This window comes from Theropithecus gelada, chromosome 6 (assembly GCF_003255815.1).
Source record: "Theropithecus gelada isolate Dixy chromosome 6, Tgel_1.0, whole genome shotgun sequence".
NCBI lineage: Eukaryota > Metazoa > Chordata > Mammalia > Primates > Cercopithecidae > Theropithecus > Theropithecus gelada.
Window position 1 is genome coordinate 40,796,613 of NC_037673.1, and position 25,113 is coordinate 40,821,725.

Below are 25,113 nucleotides of genomic sequence, written 5' to 3' on the forward strand. Positions count from 1 at the left end.
TCTTGGAAAGAATAGTTTGACAAGCAGAAGTTTGATAGAAGCTCATCACAGGCTCTTCAATAAGTTAACGGAAAATGTGTATTATGAAAAGAAAATGCATGGCTTTCAAATTTTTTGCACAAAAATAAACTCAATCTAACTTATTATAACATAGCTAAATAGGATCAAGTTTGAGGCACAAAGAGGGATAAGACATCAGTTTGAAAAGAGTCCCTATCAGAGCAACTTGAAATCTGCTAAAATAGAAGTAAGATCAAACATCGAATTTATGGTAAAACTTGGGTGGAAGAATGGTGAAATCACTGATGTCTTAGGAAAAGTTTATGTGGACAATACTTTAAGGCAATCAGCAGTTAACAGATTCATAACTCATTGTAGGAAGGGAAGAAATCATGTTGAAAACTCCTAGCAGTAGATCATCTACATGAATTTGTGAAGAAAAAATTTACCTTATTCCTGCCCTAATTGAAGAGGACTGATGATTAACAGTGGGAACAAGAGCCAACACTGTAGATATCTCAATTAGTTCAGTTTACACAATCATAACTGAAAAATCAAAGATGAGTAAACTTTCCACCCAATAGCTGCCAAAATCATTGTGTGCAGATCAGCTGCAGACAAAAACAGAGCTTTCAATAAAAATTTTAAACATATAGGATCAGATCCTGAAGCACTTTTTAAAAAGAAATGTACACAGGAGATGAAAAATGGATTTACTAGTATGGTCCTGAAGACAAAGCACAATCAAAGAAATGGCTACCAAGAGGTGGAAGTGGGCCAGCCAAAGCAAAAATGACCTAGTCAAGAGCAAAGGTCATGGAAATGGTTTTGTGGGATGCTCCAGGCATTTGCTTGTTGATTTCTGGAGAGTCAAAGAATAATATCATCTTCTTATGAGAGTGCTTTGAGACAGAAAAACTTTTAGCAGAAAAGTGCCCAGGAAAGCTTTACCAGAGACTCCTTCTCTACTGTGATGATGCTCCTACTCATTCCTCTAATCAAACAAGGGCAACTTTGTATGAGTTTAGATGAAAAATTATTAGATAGTCACCTTACAGTCTTTCTTTGACTCCTTCTGACTTCTTTTTGTTTTCTAATCTTAAAATATCTTTAAAATATCATTAAAGGGCACCCATTTTTTTCAGTTATTAATGTGAAGAAGATTGCATTTTTGCAATCTCCAGAAGTTAAATTCCTAGGACTTTCAGTTCTTTACAGATGGACTAGATGGCTGGCATCATCACTAACAAATGTGTCTTGAATTTGATGAAACTTATGTTGATAAATAAAGTTCATATTTTCTATTTTTATCTTTTACTTCCAGTTCCCTGTGAACTCTCAAACTTTTCAAAGTCCTCTCATGTACATTTAATCTTCTCAAGTAGTAGGATGGGAATGGCAAGTTTTGTAGAGAATCTTTTGTATCCAACATGGCATGCAAGCAAGTAGTTCCTTGGTAGTCTCAAGGCCCTCACATTTCACTGTGATGTGCAGAAAACAGGCAGGGGTTCCCTAAAGCCTGAAGAAGGTGAGGAAGTCTCAAGAAAGAGTGGTAGACAAAAAAGGGCCTGGCCTTTTGGTGAGGAAGATTTAAGGATATGAATCTAGTAACCGAAAGCTAAGGCAGGACCATCAACATTGGCAATAGGTGCCAGTGCGTGATTGTGAAAACCAGAGGAGGCAAATGACCTATCAGATGAGGCTAGCCAAGGCAAACAGAAACATGCTAACAAAGGTCTCATTCTTCCTGTGACTCTAGGATACTATCTGACCACCCTTCCCCAACACATATGCATATGCATGTGCATGCATACACACACACACGCGCACACACACACACACGCGAGCTCTTAAATTATCCCTGACAAGCAGCAAAGGAGAAGAGTAAGGGAATCCTGAGTTTGACTAAAAATTGAAAACTGAAACCCAGAATGACTGGGTTACATTACACTGGCAATTTTATACTTTTTATCACTTAAAAGAAATAGGAATTTGAGAGTATATTAGTTCATTGTTGCATTGCAATAAAGAACTACCTGAGTCTGGGTAATTTATAAAGAAAAGAGGTTTAATTGGGTCACCGTTTCACAGGTTGTACAGGAAGACTGGCAGGGGAGGCCTCAGGAAACTTGCAATCATGGCAGAAGGTGAAGAGGAAGGAGTCACGTCCTGCATGACTGGAGTAGTAGGAGGAGGGTGAAGGGGAAAGGGCTACATACTTTTAAACAACCAGATCTCATAAGAACTCACTGTCACGAGAACAGCAGGGAGGAAGTCTGCCCCAATGATCCAGTCACCTCCCACCAGAGACCTGCTCCAACATTGGGGATTACAATTCAAAATGAGATATGGGAGGGGATACAAATCCAAACCATATCATAAAGCTATGTTAAGTTCCATTAAAATATCCTAACTTTGAACATCTGAATTATTCAAATTGCTTTTTTATTCACCTCTTTGTTGCATGGATTTTATAGTTAAATAGTTTTTTCCAGTAGTACTTAATAATGTATTTCTAGAATTTGTCTTGAAGTTGCATATTTGAACAATAGTTCCAATATATATAATCAAGAAAAATTTCTTCCTTTATTTCAGAGACATGTTCTTATATAGCATTTTTTAAAAATACAGTTTTTCTATTTCATTTATTGGGATCTCTTTTTCATGGATACTAATTTTCACATATTAAATTACATTTGTCATTCCATTTCCATTACATTTTCTTTAATAATATCTAAATGTTTTTCTGTGTTGAGATTGCTTGATATCTTTCTTGTATGTGATTAATTTGATTAATTTTATTTTTAAAGAATTATATTTTGTCCTTGCATTGTGATAATTTATTTATAATTATAATGATTATATTTCTCAATGTTTGTTTTTGTACCTCAGTTTTGAAATCTGTTTTAATTAATTCTTGTATTTAATCTATCTATCTCTGAGTTCTTGATTTATTGAACTCATATTCTTATTAAATTATTCTACTACATGATAAACTTATACAGAATGTATATCTATATTTTGGTTAATATTACCAGATTATTTGTTTTGCATTCTATATACCTTTGTGCCCTCTTTTTCTTCTTTGCTATAATAGGAATGTGCAGTTGTCAAGCCAGTTCTTTTCATTTTGCTTATGCATAACACAGTCATGTATATGTAGACTATCTGTTCTGATACTGTATTTAAAATTATCTATTTATTATTACCGTAAATCTTATATTTTATTTGTTTCTTGTCTGTCTTCACCATGAGAAGGTAAGCTTCAAATTTGGGAATTTCTGTGATTCTGCTTCCCTTTATTCTAAGTAATCAAGCAAACTAAGGAAATAGAATTTTACAGAGAGGAAGGAGTTATTTATAATGGCAAGGCCTAGGAGAGAGCATGACCTGTTTAGGAGACTGCAGAAAGATTAGCTATGCAGAGAAGGACAGGAACTTATGCTTAAGGCCGTGTGGAACCTGACATGTTCCAAGTATGAAGATTTCATGAATAAGATTTTCCATAGAGAAGATTCCTCTCATAAAAATGTGTAGAATAGACTGGAATAAAGCAGACTACAAGCAGGGAGACCACTTAGGGTGCTTCTGAGATAATCCAAGTTGGAAATAATGAATTCATGGTGTGCCTTCCATGGAAGGTTTTATATCCATAGAAAAAAAAATATGAAGACAACTTGCAGAGACATTCAGAAGGTAGAATGAATTATGCATGGTTACTTATTAGATATAGAAAGAGGGTAGAATCAAAGACAATAGCCAGGTTTCTGGTTCAACTGACTTAGTTGATGGTGATACCATCATCAAGCTTGGGACTGCTGAAGAAGAGGAAAGGTGAAAGGAGCCAACCACTGCTGGTCACCCTGCAAGGCTCCTTATAAACATCATGTCACAACAGTCCTATTAGGCTGTAAAGTAAAGGCTATGCTATTAGATGTGAGTGAGAACCATCAGCAGCAGGGAGAGAATACATAAAGCATTGTTGCCTAGAGACTTTCCGGTAGAGATGTTTAGTGGACAGTAGGTGTCTGGAGTTCAGAAGGGATGTCTGGGTTGGGAATTGGGATAGAAGAATGAAAGCCGATTGGGGATTGGGATAGGGAGTGAAAGCAGTGGCTAAAATTGGGAAAGAGTAAGATCATTCTGCGAAACATAACTTGTATCTTCTTTTTCCAGTATTTTTTGCCTGGATTTTCTTTCTCACTCTTTCCATTTGCCAAAGTCTTCAGCCATTTTTAATGCATGGCCCCAGAATAATTCTCTTTACAAAATCTGATGTATTTCAATTCCAGGATTTTCTTCTGCTCATAGTCCTTTATAGCCTTTTAGAAACTATACCTCTCTTAAACCCTTGTCAATCTGTATTTTTAATGGATGTTTATATGTTTCTTTACTTTGTAAGTTCCTGGTTCACAGCCATATGCACTTCACAATGCCTAATATTGAGTTCTTCCCATGAGCAAAATCAATAAATTATTCATTAAACAACCTAAGTATGAGATAAAGAAAACCTTAACAATTTCCTTTCTTAAGGTAATGCTAATGGTATTTTATTTGTATCCCCTGTCCCAACACACAGGGTTCTGAGGCAGAGAAATTAAATAAGTGAAAAGCTAAAAATAGCACAGTGACATCCAATATGGTCTGTAAATGACAGCTAGGCTCAGGGCACACTGGATAAGCTGCTAAGAGAGTACTGTTACCTTCATGTTTCTCTGATAGCTTGTTGGTGGTGCACCTATGCTCCACTTTTGTTTTCTTAACAAATAAAACACGTTTCTTTGTTTCAATCCGGACACAGTGTTTGGTTTCTTCCTCGGTTAAACCTAGGAGATGAAGTACAAACAAAAACCACTGAGAGTGCACCATTGACAATTCAAAGAGGAACATGATGCTCTGGTCACTTCGGAGTTACAGATACTTTATATTAACCCCTTTCTTCCCCAATTCCCATAAACTTAAGTGGCAGCTCAAATTAGTTTTACCTACAGATTCAATCCTGCATGGGCAGAGAGATGGTCCTGAACTGAAGAATCCTGTGAGTGCCCAACATCTCCTCCTTCAACACTGACCCTCAGAAGCACATACGAGCCGTGTGGCCCTTCCCATGGGGACAGTGATGTCCTGTCCCTGTTGCCTGCCCCTTGTTGCCACTCATGGAGCTCTAAGCTTTCCCTTTCTATTGGCCACTGCACTGTGTAGCCCTGCAAATCAAGAGATTATGACATGCTCTGATCTGTTCTCTAAGACCTACTTTCTGGGCGACTGCTAATTTTGTGATACCTGAGTCCGCTTCAGTTGCTTCCCTATTTGTCACCTAAAATGCAAATCTTCTGGACCATGCTTCTTCCCTGAACACTCATTCTCATACCTCTCTGGGCTTTTTCTGCTTAATTAAGCTGCTCACTCAACCCCTACCTTAAAATCCTTTTTATTATAATCTCAGAAATTCTGACTTCCTGACCTATGAATTATTTTCAAACTCCTCCTTGGCTATTCTATCTCCCCATGTTAATTCAAGCCTGTATTTGATACTGTTTCCACTGTCATCTCCAGCAGAAGTTCAGAAGGCCATATTCTCACCCCATTCATGTCTGGGAGTTGGGAATGATATCTTCCTAGTTTCCCACTGCTGCTTTCATTGGATAACTCCCCATGGTCTTACAACCTGCAAAAACCTTGATGCCCTGAGGCTCAGGCCATCTGGTTTTAACACCTTTAGTCCTCATCATTCTCCTTTACCAAACTCTCTAGCATCACTTGTTGAAGATTTGGGCATCTGAAACACTCCCGCCGCCACAGTCCTGTGATCATTCTCAATGGCCTCAGAATCTGTGTGTTAGTGGAAGAGTGCAGGGAAACAGATCTACTATTTTTGTAGGCTGAGTTATACTGTCTCGGGTAATTGAGGGAAATCATTTTCTTTTTCTTAATAGCTTCCCAAGGCACCTGACTCACTGCTGGAAACATCAAAACTAAAATCCAGGTCTTTTGATGTTTAGTTAAAATTTGCCTTGCAAAATACAAGCACATGAGAGGTAGAGCTGTTAATATAAGCTCTTAAGGGCCTAAAAGCAAATACTAGTATTTGGGGTTACAGGTCATAATAGGCAGGGATGTGTGTTTTTAGAGCTTGAGGTTCTGATTACGTGTGATACTGAAATGGAAATCTGAAGGCATAGATTGCTGAGAAATGAGGCTGGGTAGATGTGAACTGGGTCTGTCTACCTCATTTTTTTGGAGACAGTTTGAAGATATGCATTGTTAGTTGGGAGTAAAAAATTCTTGGTTTGAAGTCCTCATATTTAGTTTGCATATTCAACTCTAACAAAAAGATAATTGTTTCAGTCTAGTTGAATAAATATAGTTCATTTTTCTTCTGGTAGGATTGTTTTTATAAGTGGGTTGTCAAATATTTAGGCCATACTTGGAATGTAATGCATTTATAGTGCATGACTCCTTAATCATTCATTAGGTTCCTATTATTTATAAGTAATAATTAAATTGTATGTGTCCAGTTAATTAACTATAACATAATGAATTAACTATAACATAATGAATTAACTATAAACTTAATTTCATTTTTGAGGGCTATAGATGAAAAATTGAAGATTTGAATGATGAATATTTTTTATGACATTGATCATGCAGTGATTAAAGTATCAGTGAATTTCTGTGCAACTCTTTTCTTCCCTGCAGTATGTCCACGTTTTTGCTGCCGGACCTCTATCTATATGAACTAACAAGCTACTTGATACTGCAGTACCTCGTATCTTAAACCTGAGTGTTCCTCTGCTGAGGGGTGCAGGAATGAGTATTTCAGTAATATCTTTAGCTACTCTGATGCCCAAAGACAAGATTGTTAGTTGAACATTTCATATTAATAATTAGTGTGGTGAATAATTTTTAACCTCCAATTCAGTGTAGAAGATGACTTCCCAACAGAAGGAGTTTAAAATTATCCTCTTGCATATTATGATATTTTTATTGTTTGATGTTTTCACTGTGTTTATGAAACTCTTTTCACCTTGCATACTGAAGCAATGTCAACTTTTATTCAAGGTTTTAACTTGACTATGGGACATTGAACAATAGAGAAATAAATCAATGCATGCAAATAAAAGGCAATTTATTTTTTTTTAATTTATTTATTATTATTATACTTTAAGTTGTAGGGTACATGTGCATAACGTGCAGGTTTGTTACATATGTATACTTGTGCCATGTTGGTCTGCTGCACCCATTAACTCGTCATTTACATCAGGTATAACTCCCAGTGCAATCCCTCCCCTCTCCCCCCTCCCCATGATAGGCCCCGGTGTGTGATGTTCCCCTTCCTGAGTCCAAGTGATCTCATTGTTCAGTTCCCACCTATGAGTGAGAACATGCGGTGTTTGGTTTTCTGTTCTTGTGATAGTTTGCTAAGAATGATGGTTTCCAGCTGCATCCATGTCCCTACAAAGGACACAAACTCATCCTTTTTTATGGCTGCATAGTATTCCATGGTGCATATGTGCCACATTTTCTTAATCCAATCTGTCACTGATGGACATTTGGGTTGATTCCAAGTCTTTGCTATTGTGAATAGTGCTGCAATAAACATATGTGTGCATGTGTCTTTATAGGAGCATGATTTATAATCCTTTGGGTATATACCCAGTAATGGGATGGCTGGGTCATATGGTACATCTAGTTCTAGATCCTTGAGGAATCACCATACTGTTTTCCACAATGGTTGAACTAGTTTACAATCCCACCAACAGTGTAAAAGTGTTCCTATTTCTCCACATCCTCTCCAGCACCTGTTGTTTCCTGACTTTTGAATGATCGCCATTCTAACTGGTGTGAGATGGTATCTCATTGTGGTTTTGATTTGCATTTCTCTGATGGCCAGTGATGATGAGCATTTTTTCATGTGCCTGTTGGCTGTATGAATGTCTTCTTTTGAGAAATGTCTGTTCATATCCTTTGCCCACTTTTTGATGGGGTTGTTTTTTTTTTTTCTTGTGAATTTGTTTGAGTTCTTTGTAGGTTCTGGATATTAGCCCTTTGTCGGATGAGTAGATTGCAAAAATTTTCTCCCATTCTGTAGGTTGCCTGTTCACTCTGATGGTAGTTTCTTTTGCTGTGCAGAAGCTCTTTAGTTTAATGAGATCCCATTTGTCAATGTTGGCTTTTGCTGCCATTGCTTTTGGTGTTTTAGACATGAAGTCTTTGCCCATGCCTATGTCCTGAATGGTACTACCTAGGTTTTCCTCTAAGATTTTTATGGTATTAGGTCTAGCATTTAAGTCTCTAATCCATCTTGAATTAATTTTCGTATAAGGAGTAAGGAAAGGATCCAGTTTCAGCTTTCTACTTATGGCTAGCCAATATTCCCAGCACCATTTATTAAATAGGGAATCCTTTCCCCATTTCTTGTTTCTCTCAGGTTTGTCAAAGATCAGATGGCTGTAGATGTGTGGTATTATTTCTGAGGACTCTGTTCTGTTCCATTGGTCTATATCTCTGTTTTGGTACCAGTACCATGCTGTTTTGGTTACTGTAGCCTTGTAGTATAGTTTGAAGTCAGGTAACGTGATGCCTCCAGCTTTGTTCTTTTGACTTAGGATTGTCTTGGAGATGTGGGCTCTTTTTTGGTTCCATATGAACTTTAAAGCAGTTTTTTCCAATTCTGTGAAGAAACTCATTGGTAGCTTGATGGGGATGGCATTGAATCTATAAATTACCTTGGGCAGTATGGCCATTTTCACGATATTGATTCTTCCTATCCATGAGCATGGTATGTTCTTCCATTTGTTTGTGTCCTCTTTTATTTCACTGAGCAGTGGTTTGTAGTTCTCCTTGAAGAGGTCCTTTACATCCCTTGTAAGTTGGATTCCTAGGTATTTTATTCTCTTTGAAGCAATTGTGAATGGAAGTTGATTCCTGATTTGGCTCTCTGTTTGTCTGTTACTGGTGTATAAGAATGCTTGTGATTTTTGCACATTAATTTTGTATCCTGAGACTTTGCTGAAGTTGCTTATCAGCTTAAGGAGATTTGGGGCTGAGACAATGGGGTTTTCTAAATATACAATCATGTCATCTGCAAACAGGGACAATTTGACTTCTTCTTTTCCTAACTGAATACCCTTTATTCCTTTCTCTTGCCTGATTGCTCTAGCCACAACTTCCAAAACTATATTGAATAAGAGTGGTGAGAGAGGGAATCCCTGTCTTGTGCCAGTTTTCAAAGGGAATGCTTCCAGTTTTGCCCATTCAGTATGATATTGGCTGTGGGTTTGTCATAAATAGCTATTATTTTGAGATATGTTCCATCAATACCAAATTTATTGAGAGTTTTTAACATGAAGGACTGTTGAATTTTGTCAAAGGCCTTTTCTGCATCTATTGAGATAATCATGTGGTTTTTGTCTTTGTTTATGTTTATATGCTGGATTACGTTTATTGATTTGCGTATGTTGAACCAGTGTTGCATCCCAGGGATGAAGCCCACTTGATCATGGTGGCTAAGCTTTTTGATGTGCTGCTGGATCCGGTTTGCCAGTATTTTATTGAGGATTTTTGCATCGATGTTCATCAGGGATATTGGTCTAAAATTCTCTTTTTTTGTTGTGTCTCTGCCAGGCTTTGGTATCAGGATGATGTTGGCCTCATAAAATGAGTTAGGGAGGATTCCCTCTTTTTCTATTGATTGGAATAGTTTCAGAAGGAATGGTACCAACTCCTCCTTGTACCTCTGGTAGAATTCAGCTGTGAATCCATCTGGTCCTGGACTTTTTTGGGTTGGTAGGCTATTAATTATTGCCTCAATTTCAGAGCCTGTTATTGGTCTATTCAGGGATTCAACTTCTTCCTGGTTTAGTCTTGGAAGAGTGTAAGTGTCCAGGAAATTATCCATTTCTTCTAGATTTTCTAGTTTATTTGCGTAGAGGTGTTTATAGTATTCTCTGATGGTAGTTTGTATTTCTGTGGGGTCGGTGGTGATATCCCCTTTATCATTTTTAATTGTGTCGATTTGATTCTTCTCTCTTTTCTTCTTTATTAGTCTTGCTAGTGGTCTGTCAATTTTGTTGATCTTTTCAAAAAACCAACTCCTGGATTCATTGATTTTTTGGAGGGTTTTTTGTGTCTCTATCTCCTTCAGTTCTGCTCAGATCTTAGTTATTTCTTGCCTTCTGCTAGCTTTTGAATGTGTTTGCTCTTGCTTCTCTAGTTTTTTTAACTGCGATGTTAGAGTGTCAATTTTAGATCTTTCCTGCTTTCTCTTGTGGGCACTTAGTGCTATAAATTTCCCTCTACACACTGCTTTAAATGTGTCCCAGAGATTCTGGTATGTTGTATCTTTGTTCTCATTGGTTTCAAAGAACATCTTTATTTCTGCCTTCATTTCGTTATGTACCCAGTAGTCATTCAGGAGCAGGTTATTCAGTTTCCATGTAGTTTTGCGGTTTTGATTGAGTTTCTTAGTCCTGAGTTCTAGTTTGATTGCACTGTGGTCTGAGAGACAGTTTGTTATCATTTCTGTTCTTGTACATTTGCTGAGGAGTGTTTTACTTCCAATTACGTGGTCAGTTTTGGAGTAAGTACGATGTGGTGCTGAGAAGAATGTATATTCTGTTGATTTGGGGTGGAGAGTTCTATAGATGTCTATTAGGTCTGCTTGCTGCAGAGATGAGTTCAATTCCTGGATATCCTTGTTAACTTTCTGTCTCGTTGATCTGTCTAATGTTGACAATGGAGTGTTGAAGTCTCCCATTATTATTGTATGGGAGTCTAAGTCTCTTTGTAAGTCTCTAAGGACTTGCTTTATGAATCTGGGTGCTCCTGTATTGGGTGCATATATATTTAGGATAGTTAGCTCTTCCTGTTGAATTGATCCCTTTACCATTCTGTAATGGCCTTCTTTGTCTCTTTTGATCTTTGATGGTTTAAAGTCTGTTTTATCAGAGACTAGTATTGCAATCTCTGCTTTTTTTTGTTCTTCATTTGCTTGGTAAATCTTCCTCCATCCCTTTATTTTGAGCCTGTGTATGTCTCTGCGTGTGAGATGGGTCTCCTGAATACAGCAGACTGATGGGTCTTGACTCTTTATCCAGTTTGCCAGTCTGTGTCTTTTAATTGGAGCATTTAGTCCATTTACATTTAAGGTTAAGATTGTTATGTGTGAACTCGATCCTGCCATTATGATATTAACTGGTTATTTTGCTCGTTAGTTGATGCAGTTTCTTCCTAGCCTCGATGGTCTTTACATTTTGGCATGTTTTTGCAATGGCTGGTACCGGTTGTTCCTTTCCATGTTGAGTGCTTCCTTCAGGGTCTCTTGTAAGGCAGGCCTAGTGGTGACAAAATCTCTAAGCATTTGCTTATCTGTAAAGGATTTTATTTCTCCTTCACTTATGAAACTTAGTTTGGCTGGATATGAAATTCTGGGTTTAAAATTCTTTTCTTTAAGAATGTTGAATATTGGCCCCCACTCTCTTCTGGCTTGGAGAGTTTCTGCCGAGAGATCTGCTGTGAGTCTGATGGGCTTCCCTTTGTGGGTAACCCGACCTTTCTCTCTGGCTGCCCTTAAGATTTTTTCCTTCATTTCAACTTTGGTGAATCTGGCAATTATGTGTCTTGGAGTTGCTCTTCTCGAGGAGTATCTTTGTGGCGTTCTCTGTATTTCCTGAATTTGAATGTTGGCCTGCCCTAGTAGGTTGGGGAAGTTCTCCTGGATGATATCCTGAAAAGTGTTTTCCAACTTGCTTCCATTTTCCCCCTCACTTTCAGGCACCCCAATCAGACGTAGATTTGGTCTTTTTACATAATCCCATACTTCTTGCAGGCTTTGTTCATTTCTTTTTCTTCTTTTTTTTTTTGGTGTCTCTTCTCGCTTCATTTCATTCATTTGATCCTCAATCGCTGATACTCTTTCTTCCAGTTGATCGAGTCGGTTACTGAAGCTTGTGCATGTGTCACGTATTTCTCGTGTCATGGTTTTCATCTCTTTCATTTCGTTTAGGACCTTCTCTGCATTAATTACTCTAGCCATCAATTCTTCCACTTTTTTTTCAAGATTTTTAGTTTCTTTGCGCTGGGTACGTAATTCCTCCTTTAGCTCTGAGAAATTTGATGGACTGAAGCCTTCTTCTCTCATCTCGTCAAAGTCATTCTCCGTCCAGCTTTGATCCGTTGCTGGCGATGAGCTGTGCTCCTTTGCCGGGGGAGATGCGCTCTTATTTTTTGAATTTCCAGCTTTTCTGCCCTGCTGTTTCCCCATCTTTGTGGTTTTATCTGCCTCTGGTCTTTGATGATGGTGATGTACTGATGGGGTTTTGGTGTAGGTGTCCTTCCTGTTTGATAGTTTTCCTTCTAACAGTCAGGACCCTCAGCTGTAGGTCTGTTGGAGATTGCTTGAGGTCCACTCCAGACCCTGTTTGCCTGGGTATCAGCAGCAGAGGCTCAGTTGAAAATGCAGAAATCACCGGTCTTCTGTGTCGCTCGCGCTGGGAGTTGGAGACTGGAGCTGTTCCTATTCGGCCATCTTGCTCCATCCCTCATAAAAGGCAATTTAATTTTGTTTTCTTTTCTTGAGGGAAAGAAAGTACTATGAAATATTCAAGTCATTTTTCAAAAATTAACAACAGGGGATATAATTCTTACTGAATAAAGCATAGAAAAAATTAAATCTATACTTTATTTTCATGTTATGATGAGGTAAAAGGAGAGAGAATAGGAGGAGAGAAAAGAGAAGAGGCCAGAATATTCATTGATCTAGAGAGTTGGGAAAGCCAGACAAGCACGTGAACTGGATAATTTCATTTTCTGGAGAAGTCGTTTCTGTCTGGGTGTGCTTCATTTTAACCACAATTAAAATTTTACAGATAAGTTATTACATATAAACTTATTGAACATGAGAATATCAAATACATCTTATTGAGAGCTTGTTTGGAGGTTCTAGCAGGGGAATGCAGCTACTAATATACCCTTGACGTAAGACCAGTCCTCCTCTATTGGGGATGGTCATCCTCTTTGACTGAGCATGCAGCTTTGGAGGGACACACATGAAGTGGTGAGGGAGGAAAGGGACACCCACCTAGCCAGCCAGATCAGCCAAATCAACCCTGGAGATCAATGAAGTGACAGATGTCACAGCCAGATCGTCCTCACATCCAGAATACATCTTACTGAATATATATACACATATATGTGTATATATGTGCATATATCGACATATATTCAATACATATACACAGTGTATGTGTGTGTATGTATGTATTGTGTGCTTGCATGTATATATGGATATGCATGGGTATTTATTTATTTTGAATTTCTTATCACATCCCAAACTCTTTTTCTTTCCTTCATTATATGTAACTGTCAATCTCTACCTCTACAGAGAAAGAGATGGAATGTGAGAAGGTTTCTGTAGGAAAGTATAACTCATCACTCTTCATTTTGGTTATGGGGCTTTAACTCTTTAAAGGATGAATAGTTGATTAAAGATTCACCCAGTTCTTAACTGACCTGAACTCTAAGCATTTAGGGGCTCTGCTCCGAATGCATGAGGATTATACTCATCAAGTGGGAAATTATTGTCTGGGCTATAGCAGAAGTGACCGGAATAATTTCATCTGAGGGTGAGACAAAACCAAGTCAAAGACCAGAGATTTCCCCTAACTACTCTTGCTCAGCACTGGAGTTGATACTATTTGCAGTAGCAGAAGACATCAAATTCATCATGCCAGAGTTGCTCCAGTGGAAAGGATAACTGAGAGGAAACATAAAGCATGCAGGCAGTATGGAAAGCCTACAATAACACAGATCTTTTGCATTTAGTTTCAAGTTTCATTGTCCGTAGGTGCTCATCTGGCCCACTCCAGCTTAGTTGTTTGTCAAGTTTCTAACTTTACTTTCATCATAGGTTTCATCTTGGCTTTTAGTTAAAACTATTATAAGAAAAAAATGCTATTTAATTTGTTATAAGGTATTGCTCTGTGAAATTATATCCTATAAAATGTTATTCATAAATTATCTTTTAGAATTTAGTGCCAGTACAAACTTTGTTTCCCTTGAGATACTGGCATGCATCTTCCTCTTTGGGTAACCACTACTGCGTCAGCTTATGATGTTCCCAGATGTTAGGAAATTTAGAGACAAATATGATGCCTAAAATCACAGTGGTTAAGCATACTTATTTTTCTTATATTTTGGTCTTAGCTTTCTATTTTTGTTTTATTTATTTGAATGCGTATGTTTTTTATCATTCATCATATTTTGAAAATAAAGCAGGATCTAAATAAAGTCAAAGCAGAATAATTAAAATGACAGAGTAAGAGAAAAATGTACTGCATGCTATCATACCAGTTAAAAAGAGTAAGGATTGAAGAAAGTTACCTGAGTTCTTTAGTTCCTCACTGCTAAACTGATAGAGGAGGTCATACACGCCCCCCAGGGAGCCAGAGGTGAAGTAATGAGTCCCAAAGTCATCGAATATTCGGCTGTACAAAGCAGAGTTGTATTCTAGAGGCAGATTGTTAAGTGCTTTCAAAAAGACATCAGAAAGGTACAGATCTTTAGCTTTCATTGTGAAGTTTAAGACTTTCATCACTTTATGGATCCTAATAAAACTAGAATCCTAAATGAAAGAAGGAAGTAAAAAGATGATTAAAGGTAATGAAAGTTTGAAGTACCAAGCATTTAAATGTCATTGATTTATCATTAGTTTCATTCCCACCATAGTATTACAATTCTCACTCTCTATTGCACGTTCTCACATACAAGATTATAAATTTCATTTTACTTTCCAATACCAATGTTCAATGGGCAAAACAGATAAGATTATCTCAATAAAGTAAACTGTGTAATGGGGGCACGTGTTCTCTAAGAAAGAAGAATTCAATGATCAAAAAAGTCATCTTTCCCTCCTAATTGCCAATTGTGGCTGCATTTCTACTGTGTTTTTATTTAGAATGCTTGCTAATGTGAATAATTGAAAAAGGATTGTGTGAATTTTGAACTGGAAGTTATGCAACTGAGATGGAGGTTATGCAAGTGAGATTCAAATTACAGCTTTGTCACTCTGGAAAAAATGTTTCGATTCTCTAGACTTCAGTTGTCAAATGATAAGATGAGGGCTTGCACCTGGTAACATTTCAAACCTCCTTTCAACTCCAAAATGCTGATTCTAAATTACTTAGGGGGTGAAATCAAGTAAAATTATTTCTATTCTCTCTCCTCCACCCATATGCAGAAATACATGAGATTTTTTTTTGTTTACAAACTTATTTATTTATAATTTCTTTTTGTGTCAGTTTAATTTAGAATTAGCTGGTGGATATTATGCTTAAAATCTCATTTCCTCAGATTATCTTTCCACATAGCCACTGAGGTTTATAAGTGTATTTATGTATATTGTTTTAAAAAATTTTATATACTTTATCTGATCTCTCAATTTTAACAAATTGCAGTAATAGCAACAGAGTAAGGGCCATATTTTAGCAAAATAACTGTATTATAATTGTTAATTATTAACCATATTCCTCTTTGCTATATGTATGGCACAAGATGACTGCTGACACAAGAGAAAAAAAATAATCACAAGGATGGAGAAAGAATCAGCATTAATCTCCCTTCTCTCTTTCCTTGTCCCTCTCCCTCTCTTCCTTCATTCTACCTTCTGGCCCTCTATACATTTATTGCCTAGCTATCTGAGATGCTGTAGATACAGAAGTAAAGAAGGCAGACAAAGTTCGTGCCTTTATGGAACTTATGTTTTAGTAAGTGCTCATTAATTCTATTTTTAAGTTTAATACTTGAATTTTGTCATAGAACCATAGTTTCAAAAGTTGGAGAGCCCTTGTGCTTTTAATAAGAAGCACACTCACTCCCTGAGTATCTGAAGTGCCTGTTCTGGAAGGTTCAGCATTTCCAGGTTGCCTTAAAGTCTCAGTCATGGAAAATACAAGTTAAACTTTGGTAACTCAGCTTAGCATAATCATTCCATGGTGTTCTACTTGCTGGTCCCTGATACCTGAAACTGGCTATTTTAGATTTTAAAAAAATACATTACTATAGGTTATTAAACCATATATAATCTATTTCAACAATGTGTGAGGTCTTACTTTATTTTAATAATACTGTTGTAGTTTCAGTTTTGTAAAGTATATCAGGAAAGTACTGAATCTTACTGAGTTAACTCGTATTTTGCTTGGAAACAGACTGTTTGCCCAACAAATGTCTAGTTTGATCTGTGATTGCCGAAAGAGCTAAAGCATCATGCTCTACTGAAAGGCTTGGATTGATTTTCAATTTTGTGGTATCTTGTTTTCTCTACTTGAAGACTAAGAGAGGCTGCAGTAGCATTTTTTTTCTTCCTTTTTTCTTTTCTTTCTTTCTTTCTTTTCTTTTTTTTTTTTTTTTTTTTTGTGAGATGGAGTCTAGCTCTGTCACCCAGGCTGGAGTGCAGTGGTGCCATCTTGGCTCATTGCAACCTCCGCCTCCCGGGTTCAAGCGATTCTCCTGCCTCAGCCTCCTGAGTAACTGGGACTACAGGCCCCTGCTACCACATCCGGCTAATTTTTGTATTTTTAGTAGATACAGGATTTCACCATGTTGGTCATGTTGGTCTTGAACTCCTGACCTCAGGTGATCTGCCTACCTCAGCTTCCCAACGTGCTGGGATTACAGGCGTGAGTCATCATGCCCAGCCTCATTTCCTGTTTAGACTGAAATTCCTTAATTCTGTTCAGACCTAATCAAAGATGACAGTAATGATGTTGGATTGAACTGTATGAGGCTAATAATTTTGCTGTCGCCCAGGCTGGAGTGCAGTGGCGCCATCTCGGCTCACTGCAACCTCCACCTCCCAGGTTCAAGTGATTCTCCTGTCTCAGTCTCCTTAGTAGCTGGGATTACAGGTGCACACTACCTCACCCAGCTAATTTTTTGTATTTTAGTAGAGACGGGGTTTCACCGTGTTGCCCAGGCTGGTCTTGAACTCCTGAGCTCAGGCAATCCACCCGCCTTGGCCTCCCAAAGTACTAGGATTACAGGCGCGAGCCACCACACCCGGTGAGGCTAACAATTTTGCAAATCAGAAATGGTTGAATAACAGTAGTTTAATATGTTCCAACCTGATAATGTGAATAGCTCTAATTTTTTTTGCTTTGAGATAGACTATTAGAGGATCAAACAATAGTTGTTTATCTACATATAAGGGTTTTACAAATGTTCTCTAGCATGTTTGAAATACATATAAATCACATACGTGAAGCAAGACATAGGACTATAACTATGTCTCATTCAAACATGTCTATCTCCCTTCATCTTTGACTATGTTTATAAGCAGTTATTTCTAATCCTGCATGCTATATTATGCTGAGCTAGGGAGCTAAAAAAAGGCCATATTCTCATGCCCAATTCCAGATATTCTGAAATCAGTAGATTAAGGGAAAGGCCTAGAGATGTGTATTTTTACTTACAAGAAATTCTGGTAATATCTTGTCTTACAAATATAATTTGTTAAGTTTGGAGGGCACTATAGGACCCATAGCCCATCCTAAACTAAATTTTATATATATAATTTATACATAAAATGAATCTATTTCATTGTCATTTTTACATGTCCATATCACCAGAACTGTGTTCCTTCCATAATTTGCTAAAATTATGAATAAATAAATAAATGAATAAAGAGTCGAATATCTTGAAGTGTAATGCAATGGATAAGAAAAGTAAACAAAAATAAGACAAATTGATTTCAGCTCCCAAGTGTGGCATTTATTTACTGTAAGATCACTGGAAGTCACTCAGTTTCTTAGACTTCAGTTAGTGCCTGCCTCATGGTAGGTATTTGATAAATGTTTATTGAATTAAAAATGCATATATGAACTTCAATTTATTCATCTGCAAAATGATGTTTAAATATCAACTCTGATAATCTCTTAAATTTTTTGAATATAAATGAAATACTTGGGAAAATTATCCATACAGTGCTGTTAGGTCTTATATTTATATAAGCGCATAAATGGTTGACTAAATAAAAGTAGAAGAGCAATATGATAAAGGTAGGAGCAACCATAATATGATTCCATGGTTCCATGATTCAGGGCTCATTCTCTTCATTCTTCTCTTGGGGAAGAGCAAATGCTACTTAGAGTGGTGGTTGTAGTAAGCAATAGACAGTATTTTAAAAGACCTTTGTAAATGTTTAAAAGTTTGCGATAGAAATCTGTCTCCTAAATCATTTAAGCACTGTGAGACATATCTAAGAGATTTAAAATGCAAGTAATAGGAGAAAATTAACAAGGGGAGTTGTATCTTTGTATATTAAAAGGGTTCCTTGAGTCCCTGGCAAGATTAACAGGCAAAGGCCAATACTTGGACATACCTTAAGTTCCAAGTGCAAAAAAATAATTGTAACTTTTTAAGCAAGGAAAAGAAAATGAAAAAATTTGCTCTGAATGTGATTTTTCTTATACAGCAATGGAAATTAGAAGACAGTTGAAAAACATCTACTATCAAGAGAAGAAGATTATGATACAGTCAGGATATTCTTTATATTTATTGCTCAGGGAAAAGGCAGGCAATGTTAGATACACAAAGATTTAGAAAATATACCTTGCATGTGTCCTATATGAGGAAAATACAGGAAAAAAAGGCAACTGAATGAGAATAGGGATTTCAAGAAAAGGATTATAAGAGGAAAAAAACAGAGATGGGTAAATGTGTGTGTTTACATAAATGTAACAAAATATACATTTTGTTATATTTTATATATGTATTTGTATATGTGTACAAATATATACATCTATACAAATATGTATATAGAATATAACAAAAATATAAAATACAGATTGTCATATTACATGAAAGGTCGAAGTTCTGTTATTTGGAGTTTATAAGAAGCACACCTACAACAGTATGAAAAAAAAGTTAAGATAAAAAACACAACAGTAGCAGTCAAATGCATGCAAAACGGAACCATTAATATACATAGTATTTCTTTAACTTTTGAAGTGAGATATAACCAAAAATGGGAAAATTACTTATATCTGTATTAGAAGTCACACTAGTACAATATGTAAACTCTCCTCTCCTTATTGTATGATTGCTAGAATTGGTGTTAAATTTCAAGAAAGAATAAAAGGTTAGAAACCATTTTTGATACCTTTTTGTGAGAGGCTTGAATGGCTTGTTTGAAGGCAGAATTCTGGTTGATATTTTCACTTCTCTTGGAGGAATAAAAAATTGGTACCCTGAAAGAGCTCCCCCCCTGACTTGAAAAGGAGCCTTGTTGATTTTCATTGTGTCCAAGAGAAGTTAAATCCTTGTAGAAATCTGTTTTCAAATCATCTTCTGCAGTTTCTACCTGGAGAAAAATCCATGTAAAATAAAAAGTAATTTAGGAAATACTGGAGCTACTTGTGGATATCTCATGAAATGATTTATTTATTTATGCACTCAGCCAATATTTATTGAGGACGCATTTTGCTAGAGAACAAAGAATAGTGTTAGTTCCTGCACTGAGGAGTTAATAGTTTAGTTAGAGAGAGGGATAATCACAAACACTTAATATGGTAAGTATTGTGTGGCCAATGGAATCCCATAGGAAATATAAGACCCTGAGAGGCAATATCAGGAAACCCTCCCTCAAGGAAATGCCACCTAAGCTGAGACTTAACAGGGTGATAAGCAGTGAGGGTTATTTTTATTATGCCTGTGATTTTGATGCAGTGTGCAATCTAACTAAGATACCTTTCAGTCCTGACAACTGGGCTTGTTCTTTATAACCAAGTCCCACCTTGTTTTATACTTATTCAAGAGGTGAGTCTGACTTTAGGATCACAGTTTCTGAGGTTGGGTTTCCATTGTCTGCTACCAAAGTCCCCAGTGATGCGCAACTCTTGATTGACCTTCGTGTTAGTCATAACGCTGTTTACAACTACTCTAGTCTCTTTCCGGGCACATAAAAAGCATGCATTTCCCTACTCTCTTTGGCCAATGAAATGTAAACATAAATGATATCTGTCACTTTAAGAGTTGATGGGCAATATGTCACATTCCCTTTTTTTTTTTTTTTTTGCAATTCATCATGGAAGGATGTGTCAAAGCAGAATCCCTTAAGTCCCTTGCTTTCTAAAGGACTATTATGAGTAGAAAGTACGGTATGAGTGAAACTGTTTTAAGACACTGACATCTTAGTATTGATATTGCAGTGTAACCTAACTTACCCTGATTGATAAAATGCTGGGTCTGGTGTCTGTATTCCCTCATCTATCCTGTAGTTTTTCTAAGGTCTTCTAACTCCCTGCCCAGTTGCCTTCTCTTCCCTTCATGAGCCTCTTTAATCTTTGTGTACCAGCGAGCCCGTTATTTCATCTATCTTCATAAGTTACAACACTTCAAAAGAAGGGAAGTGAGATGCCTGCTATTTCTCCTCCTCTATTGTTTTCAATAAGGTATAGCTTAGGTTTGCACAGCTGCCTGCTAAGGCATGCCTAAAGAATGAAGTTATACAGAGATCAGTTAAAAGAAAACCAATAGCTCGTGACCTTGATTCTAGTCATTCCCAAATTTTTGTTTGAAGAAATACCACTATGACCTTCTTCAGCCATATCACTATGACTTCAGCCATACCACTATGGCATAGAGTTAAAGATTAGCTCAGGTAGCTTCATAAGGTTGGACAAATCTTAGAGCTACATTGATAAGGAAATGAGTTTAATCTGCTGTAAAAGAATTTTCAGGCTGTATTTCCTCATGTAACTTGTTATCCAGGCTTGTGTTATCAAACTTTGTGGGTTAACCCATTGATCTGTTAGTAAATGTTTAACAGCTAGCTCTCTGGGAAGGGGAAGAAAGCCCTGATTTACTATAACATTTGCTTTTTCCATTGTGTATATATTCCTACCACGGCTGATTTCAAGCTACCTATGTGATGTCCTGAATTCATACTTGGGAAGAGATGCACAGTAGCAAATTACAAAGTATTTTCAAAATACAGATCCAATAGATGTAAATAACCTCTAGAGCATGGATAATGGTAAAATGTAGCAAAATAATTGAAAAGTGATCAGTTTTGAGTAATTATAATCTTTGTTTTTAATACGTTTACCTGTGAGATAATATATTTGATACTTAATAATGACTGTGTTTTGACCAACAAATATACGAAAAAATGCTTATCATCAATAATCATCAGAGAAATGCAAATCAAAGCCACAATGAGATACCATCTCACACCAGTCAGGATGACTAGTATTAAAAAGTCAAACAAACAACAGATGTTGGCCAGGCTGTGGAGAAAAGGAATGCTAATACACTGTTGGTGGGAATGTAAATTAGTTCAGCCACTGTGAAAAGCAGTTTGGATATTTCTCAAAGAACTTAAAACAGAACCACCGTTTGACCCAGCAATCTCATTCCTGGGTACATATCCAAAAGAAAACAAATTGTTCTACCAAAAAGTCACATGCACTTGCATGTTTATTACAGTACTATACGCAATAGCAAAGACATAGAATTAACCTAGGTGCCAATCAGCAGTGGATTGGATAAAGATAATGTGGCACATATGTGCCATGGAATACTAGCAGCCATAAAAAAGAACAAAATCATGTCCTTTGCAGCAACATGAATACAGCTGGAGACCATTATCCTAAGCAAATTAACACAGGAACAGAAAAACAAATACTACAGGTTTTCACTTATAAGTGAGAGCTAAACATCGGGTACTCATGGACATAAAGATGGCAACAACAGACACTGGGGTCTACTAGAAGGGGAAGGGAGGGAGAGGGGCAAGAGTTGAAAACCTGTTGGGTCCTCTGCTCAGTACCTGGGTAAAGGTATCATTTGTACCCCCAACCTCAGCATCACACAATAAACCCAGGTGACAAACTTGCACATGTATTCCCTGAATCTAAAATGAAAGTTGAAAAAGAAAAAAAAGTCTATGTTTCACAATTGGATTCCAAAATTCCTGAAAATTTAACAGTTGACTCGTGAACTCAAAGAGCTGACTCCAGCACATCCTTGTCTACCTTCATGGGGGGTACATTTTAACTGATAGTTTATGAAGGTGCTCAGACTTTTAACCTACTGCGAGGAGTTTTAATGTCTTTCTTGATATACTATAAATGTCTCATCTAACATAGGCCACCCTCGACTATAAGAGTCAGAAGCCAGGAGTTCTTATTTTTCTGTGCCATTTATTTGCTGTATAACTCTGAGAAAGTTGTTTAACTTCAATAAGCCTAAATTTTCTTTTTTTTTTTCTTTTTCTTTTTCTTTTTTTTTTTTTTGAGACAGAGTCTCATTCTTTCTCCCAGGCTGCAGTGCAGTGGCACAATCTCGGCTCACTGCAGCCTCCACCTTCCAGGTTCAAGCAATTCTCATGCCTCAGCCTCCTGAGTAGCTGGGACTACAGGTATGCACCACCACTCCCGGCTAAATTTTGTATTTTTAGTAGAGATGGGGTTTCACCATGTTGCCCAGAGTGGTCTTGAACTCCTGACTTCAAGTGATCCGCCCCACCTTGGCCTCCCAAAGTGCTGGGATTACAGGTGTGAGCCACCACACCTGGCCGAGCCTAAATTTTCTGTTAGTAATGTGGATGTAAACAATTTGCTACCTTTCTGGGGAGGTTGTTATGGGAATCAAATAAAGCAATATACAAAAGTACTTTGAAGACTCTGAAGTATCATATAAGTATGATAAGTATGAAGTGTTATCTAAGCCTCAATTTGCTCCAATCTCATATACTTCCTTTAATTTGTTACTTGTAAAACTACATGAAATAGATGCTTGCTGAAAATGTAGGCAATATGCTTGTGTGAAATGAGAGTATTTTGAAAGTAAACTTGTGGATTGGTTGTTTTGGAACTAGAAAGCAACTTCCATCAAAACAATATTACATATAAATGTTTAGGTTTTAGCTCTGTCTACAAAGCCTGTTCAATACAATACATCTCAAGAGCAGTATTATCAGTCTTCCCAGAGGTATTCAAATTTGACAGTTAGTTCCCAAAGACATTCCCCACCTATTAGTATATATTAGATGGTTTTAAATTGAGTGAATCGAATTGGAAAATGCCTGTATTTATATGTATATAAAGGTCTTTTTAAAGGAAGGATTAAATGACTTTTTGCTGAACTTATATTACCCATAAAGTGGTTCTCAGAAATAATTACAACTTTTGAAATTCTCTCTAGCTTGTCAAATTTCTATGCATGAATGTCACCATTAAAACTGTGTATTTTCTGTTCTTATCACAATTTAAAAGAAGCAGATTACTCACTTTAGTGCAACGAATATGGAGCACTTATGTGTAAAGTGTGGGTTAGATTCTGAGAGTAGGTAGTATGCTGCTCATTATAATTTACTAAAACAAACAAATAAACCAAACCAACTAATAAAATAGGAATAAAAGTAAGCAGAAGTGTCTCATTAGACTGACTCATCATGATTTTTCTTATGAGCCTGGCACTTTTTAAAAAAAGTCTATATTTTGTAGTTATCTAAGAGAACTAAGTAGGTTAGGAGAAAATCTGAAGAAATCAAACTGTTTATCTGTGTGGAGCTATTTTAGAGCTGAATATTCACTGGAGAAAGCATGGACTCGAAGCAGGAAAACCTGGCCTTGAATTTCAAATTCACTTCTTGCTAGCTATTTGACTTCTGGAAAATTAGTTACCTTAGATTTTTCATCTGTAAATTCATAACACTGGCCTCATTGGGTGTGCATGGATAAAATACAAACACATAACAGGTGATTAAAATTGTTCACTACCTTTTCATTCTGTCCCTTCATTCATCACTAATTTCGCATGAGAAATTTAGCTTGTAATCACTGACGGTGTTGAAGTTGCCACCATGCTAGACTGTCATACCTCAAAGCCAACATTTTCCAGATTGGCCGGAACACGGTATGGATTACTTGTCCTACTGCTTTTGACAGTTTTACATATTCCTCCAGTGAAAGAGTTATCAAGGACTTCTCCTCTGGGCTCTCCTGCCAGAAAATGAAACCTAGAAACAAAGTAATTTTCAGGAATTCAATAGATGTAGAGCAATCTTTAAAATTTATCTTAGTTACATGAAAGGAATTCCTCTTCTAAACATTTTTGACTGAAGACAAATGATTTGCAGGAACTCCACACACCCCCGCTTTTTTTTCCGTAGTCTGTGGTGAGGCACGCAAGGAAGCTGGAAATCCCAAGCTCAGCTTTTCTGGCTCTATTAGGTTCTCCTATTCAACTTACTTAATTGTTCTTGGCTTTCAACATACAATAACATCTCGATTTATACTTTTTTATGACTTACAATGCCAGCGCAAAGTTTGGAAGCAGATTATGAAATAAGTTATTATATAATAAATGCCATTCCGGGTCCACTTCTTTCTGAGTGGAATTCTAATAGAGAGCTCATAATAAACTAGTAACAGCAATATTTTAATGGAATTGTACTAATATTATAGTTTTACTAAAAACTGACTATAATATTTAAAATATTTTTTATTTAACAAATGCTTACCTACTATTTACTATAAGCCAAGCAATAGTAAGTGCTTTAAAGCATTAACTTAGTTAAGTGCTTTACTAAGTAAGTTATATTTACTATAACTATGTGATGTAGATATAATTATTATACCTGTTTTACAAATGAGGACATTGAGGCACATAGAGATTAATTAGCTTAGCATAAATCAAGTATTTAAGAGATTATTTTGTTATAGATTAAAAAAACTTCTCCAAGATGCTAAAACTTTTCCAAATTCTAAGGGATATGTATTCTGTGAAAAAAGTAGTTTTTTTGTCAAACAGTTTGGTAATGCTATATTACATAGATTATAAAAATTGTTCTGGGGGGCGGAGCAATATGGCCAAATAGAAACAGCTCCAGTCTCCAGCTCCCAGCGCGAGCGACACAGAAGACAGGTGATTTCTGCATTTTCAACTGAGGTACTGGGTTCATCTCACTAGGGAGTGCCACACAATCGGTGCTGGTCAGCTGCTGCAGCCCAACCACGGAGAGCTGAAGCAGGGTGAGGCACTGCCTCACCTGGGAAGCACAAGGGGGAAGGGAATCCCTTTTCCTAGCCAGGGGAACTGAGACACACAACA

General features: G+C 36.9%; 1 protein-coding gene across 1 annotated transcript in view; it reads right to left on the reverse strand.

The window, feature by feature from the left end:
- The window catches only part of C6 (complement C6), an 80,675-nt gene that overhangs the window by 25,261 nt on the left and 30,301 nt on the right, over positions 1–25,113 (reverse strand). Inside the window, exons 6-9 of the mRNA XM_025387984.1 lie at positions 23,881–24,019; positions 19,157–19,357; positions 14,383–14,623; positions 4,704–4,826 (exon numbers count right to left, since the gene is read on the reverse strand). Coding sequence (XP_025243769.1) covers positions 4,704–4,826; positions 14,383–14,623; positions 19,157–19,357; positions 23,881–24,019 — 704 coding nt within the window. The remainder of the gene's footprint in view (positions 1–4,703; positions 4,827–14,382; positions 14,624–19,156; positions 19,358–23,880; positions 24,020–25,113) is intronic.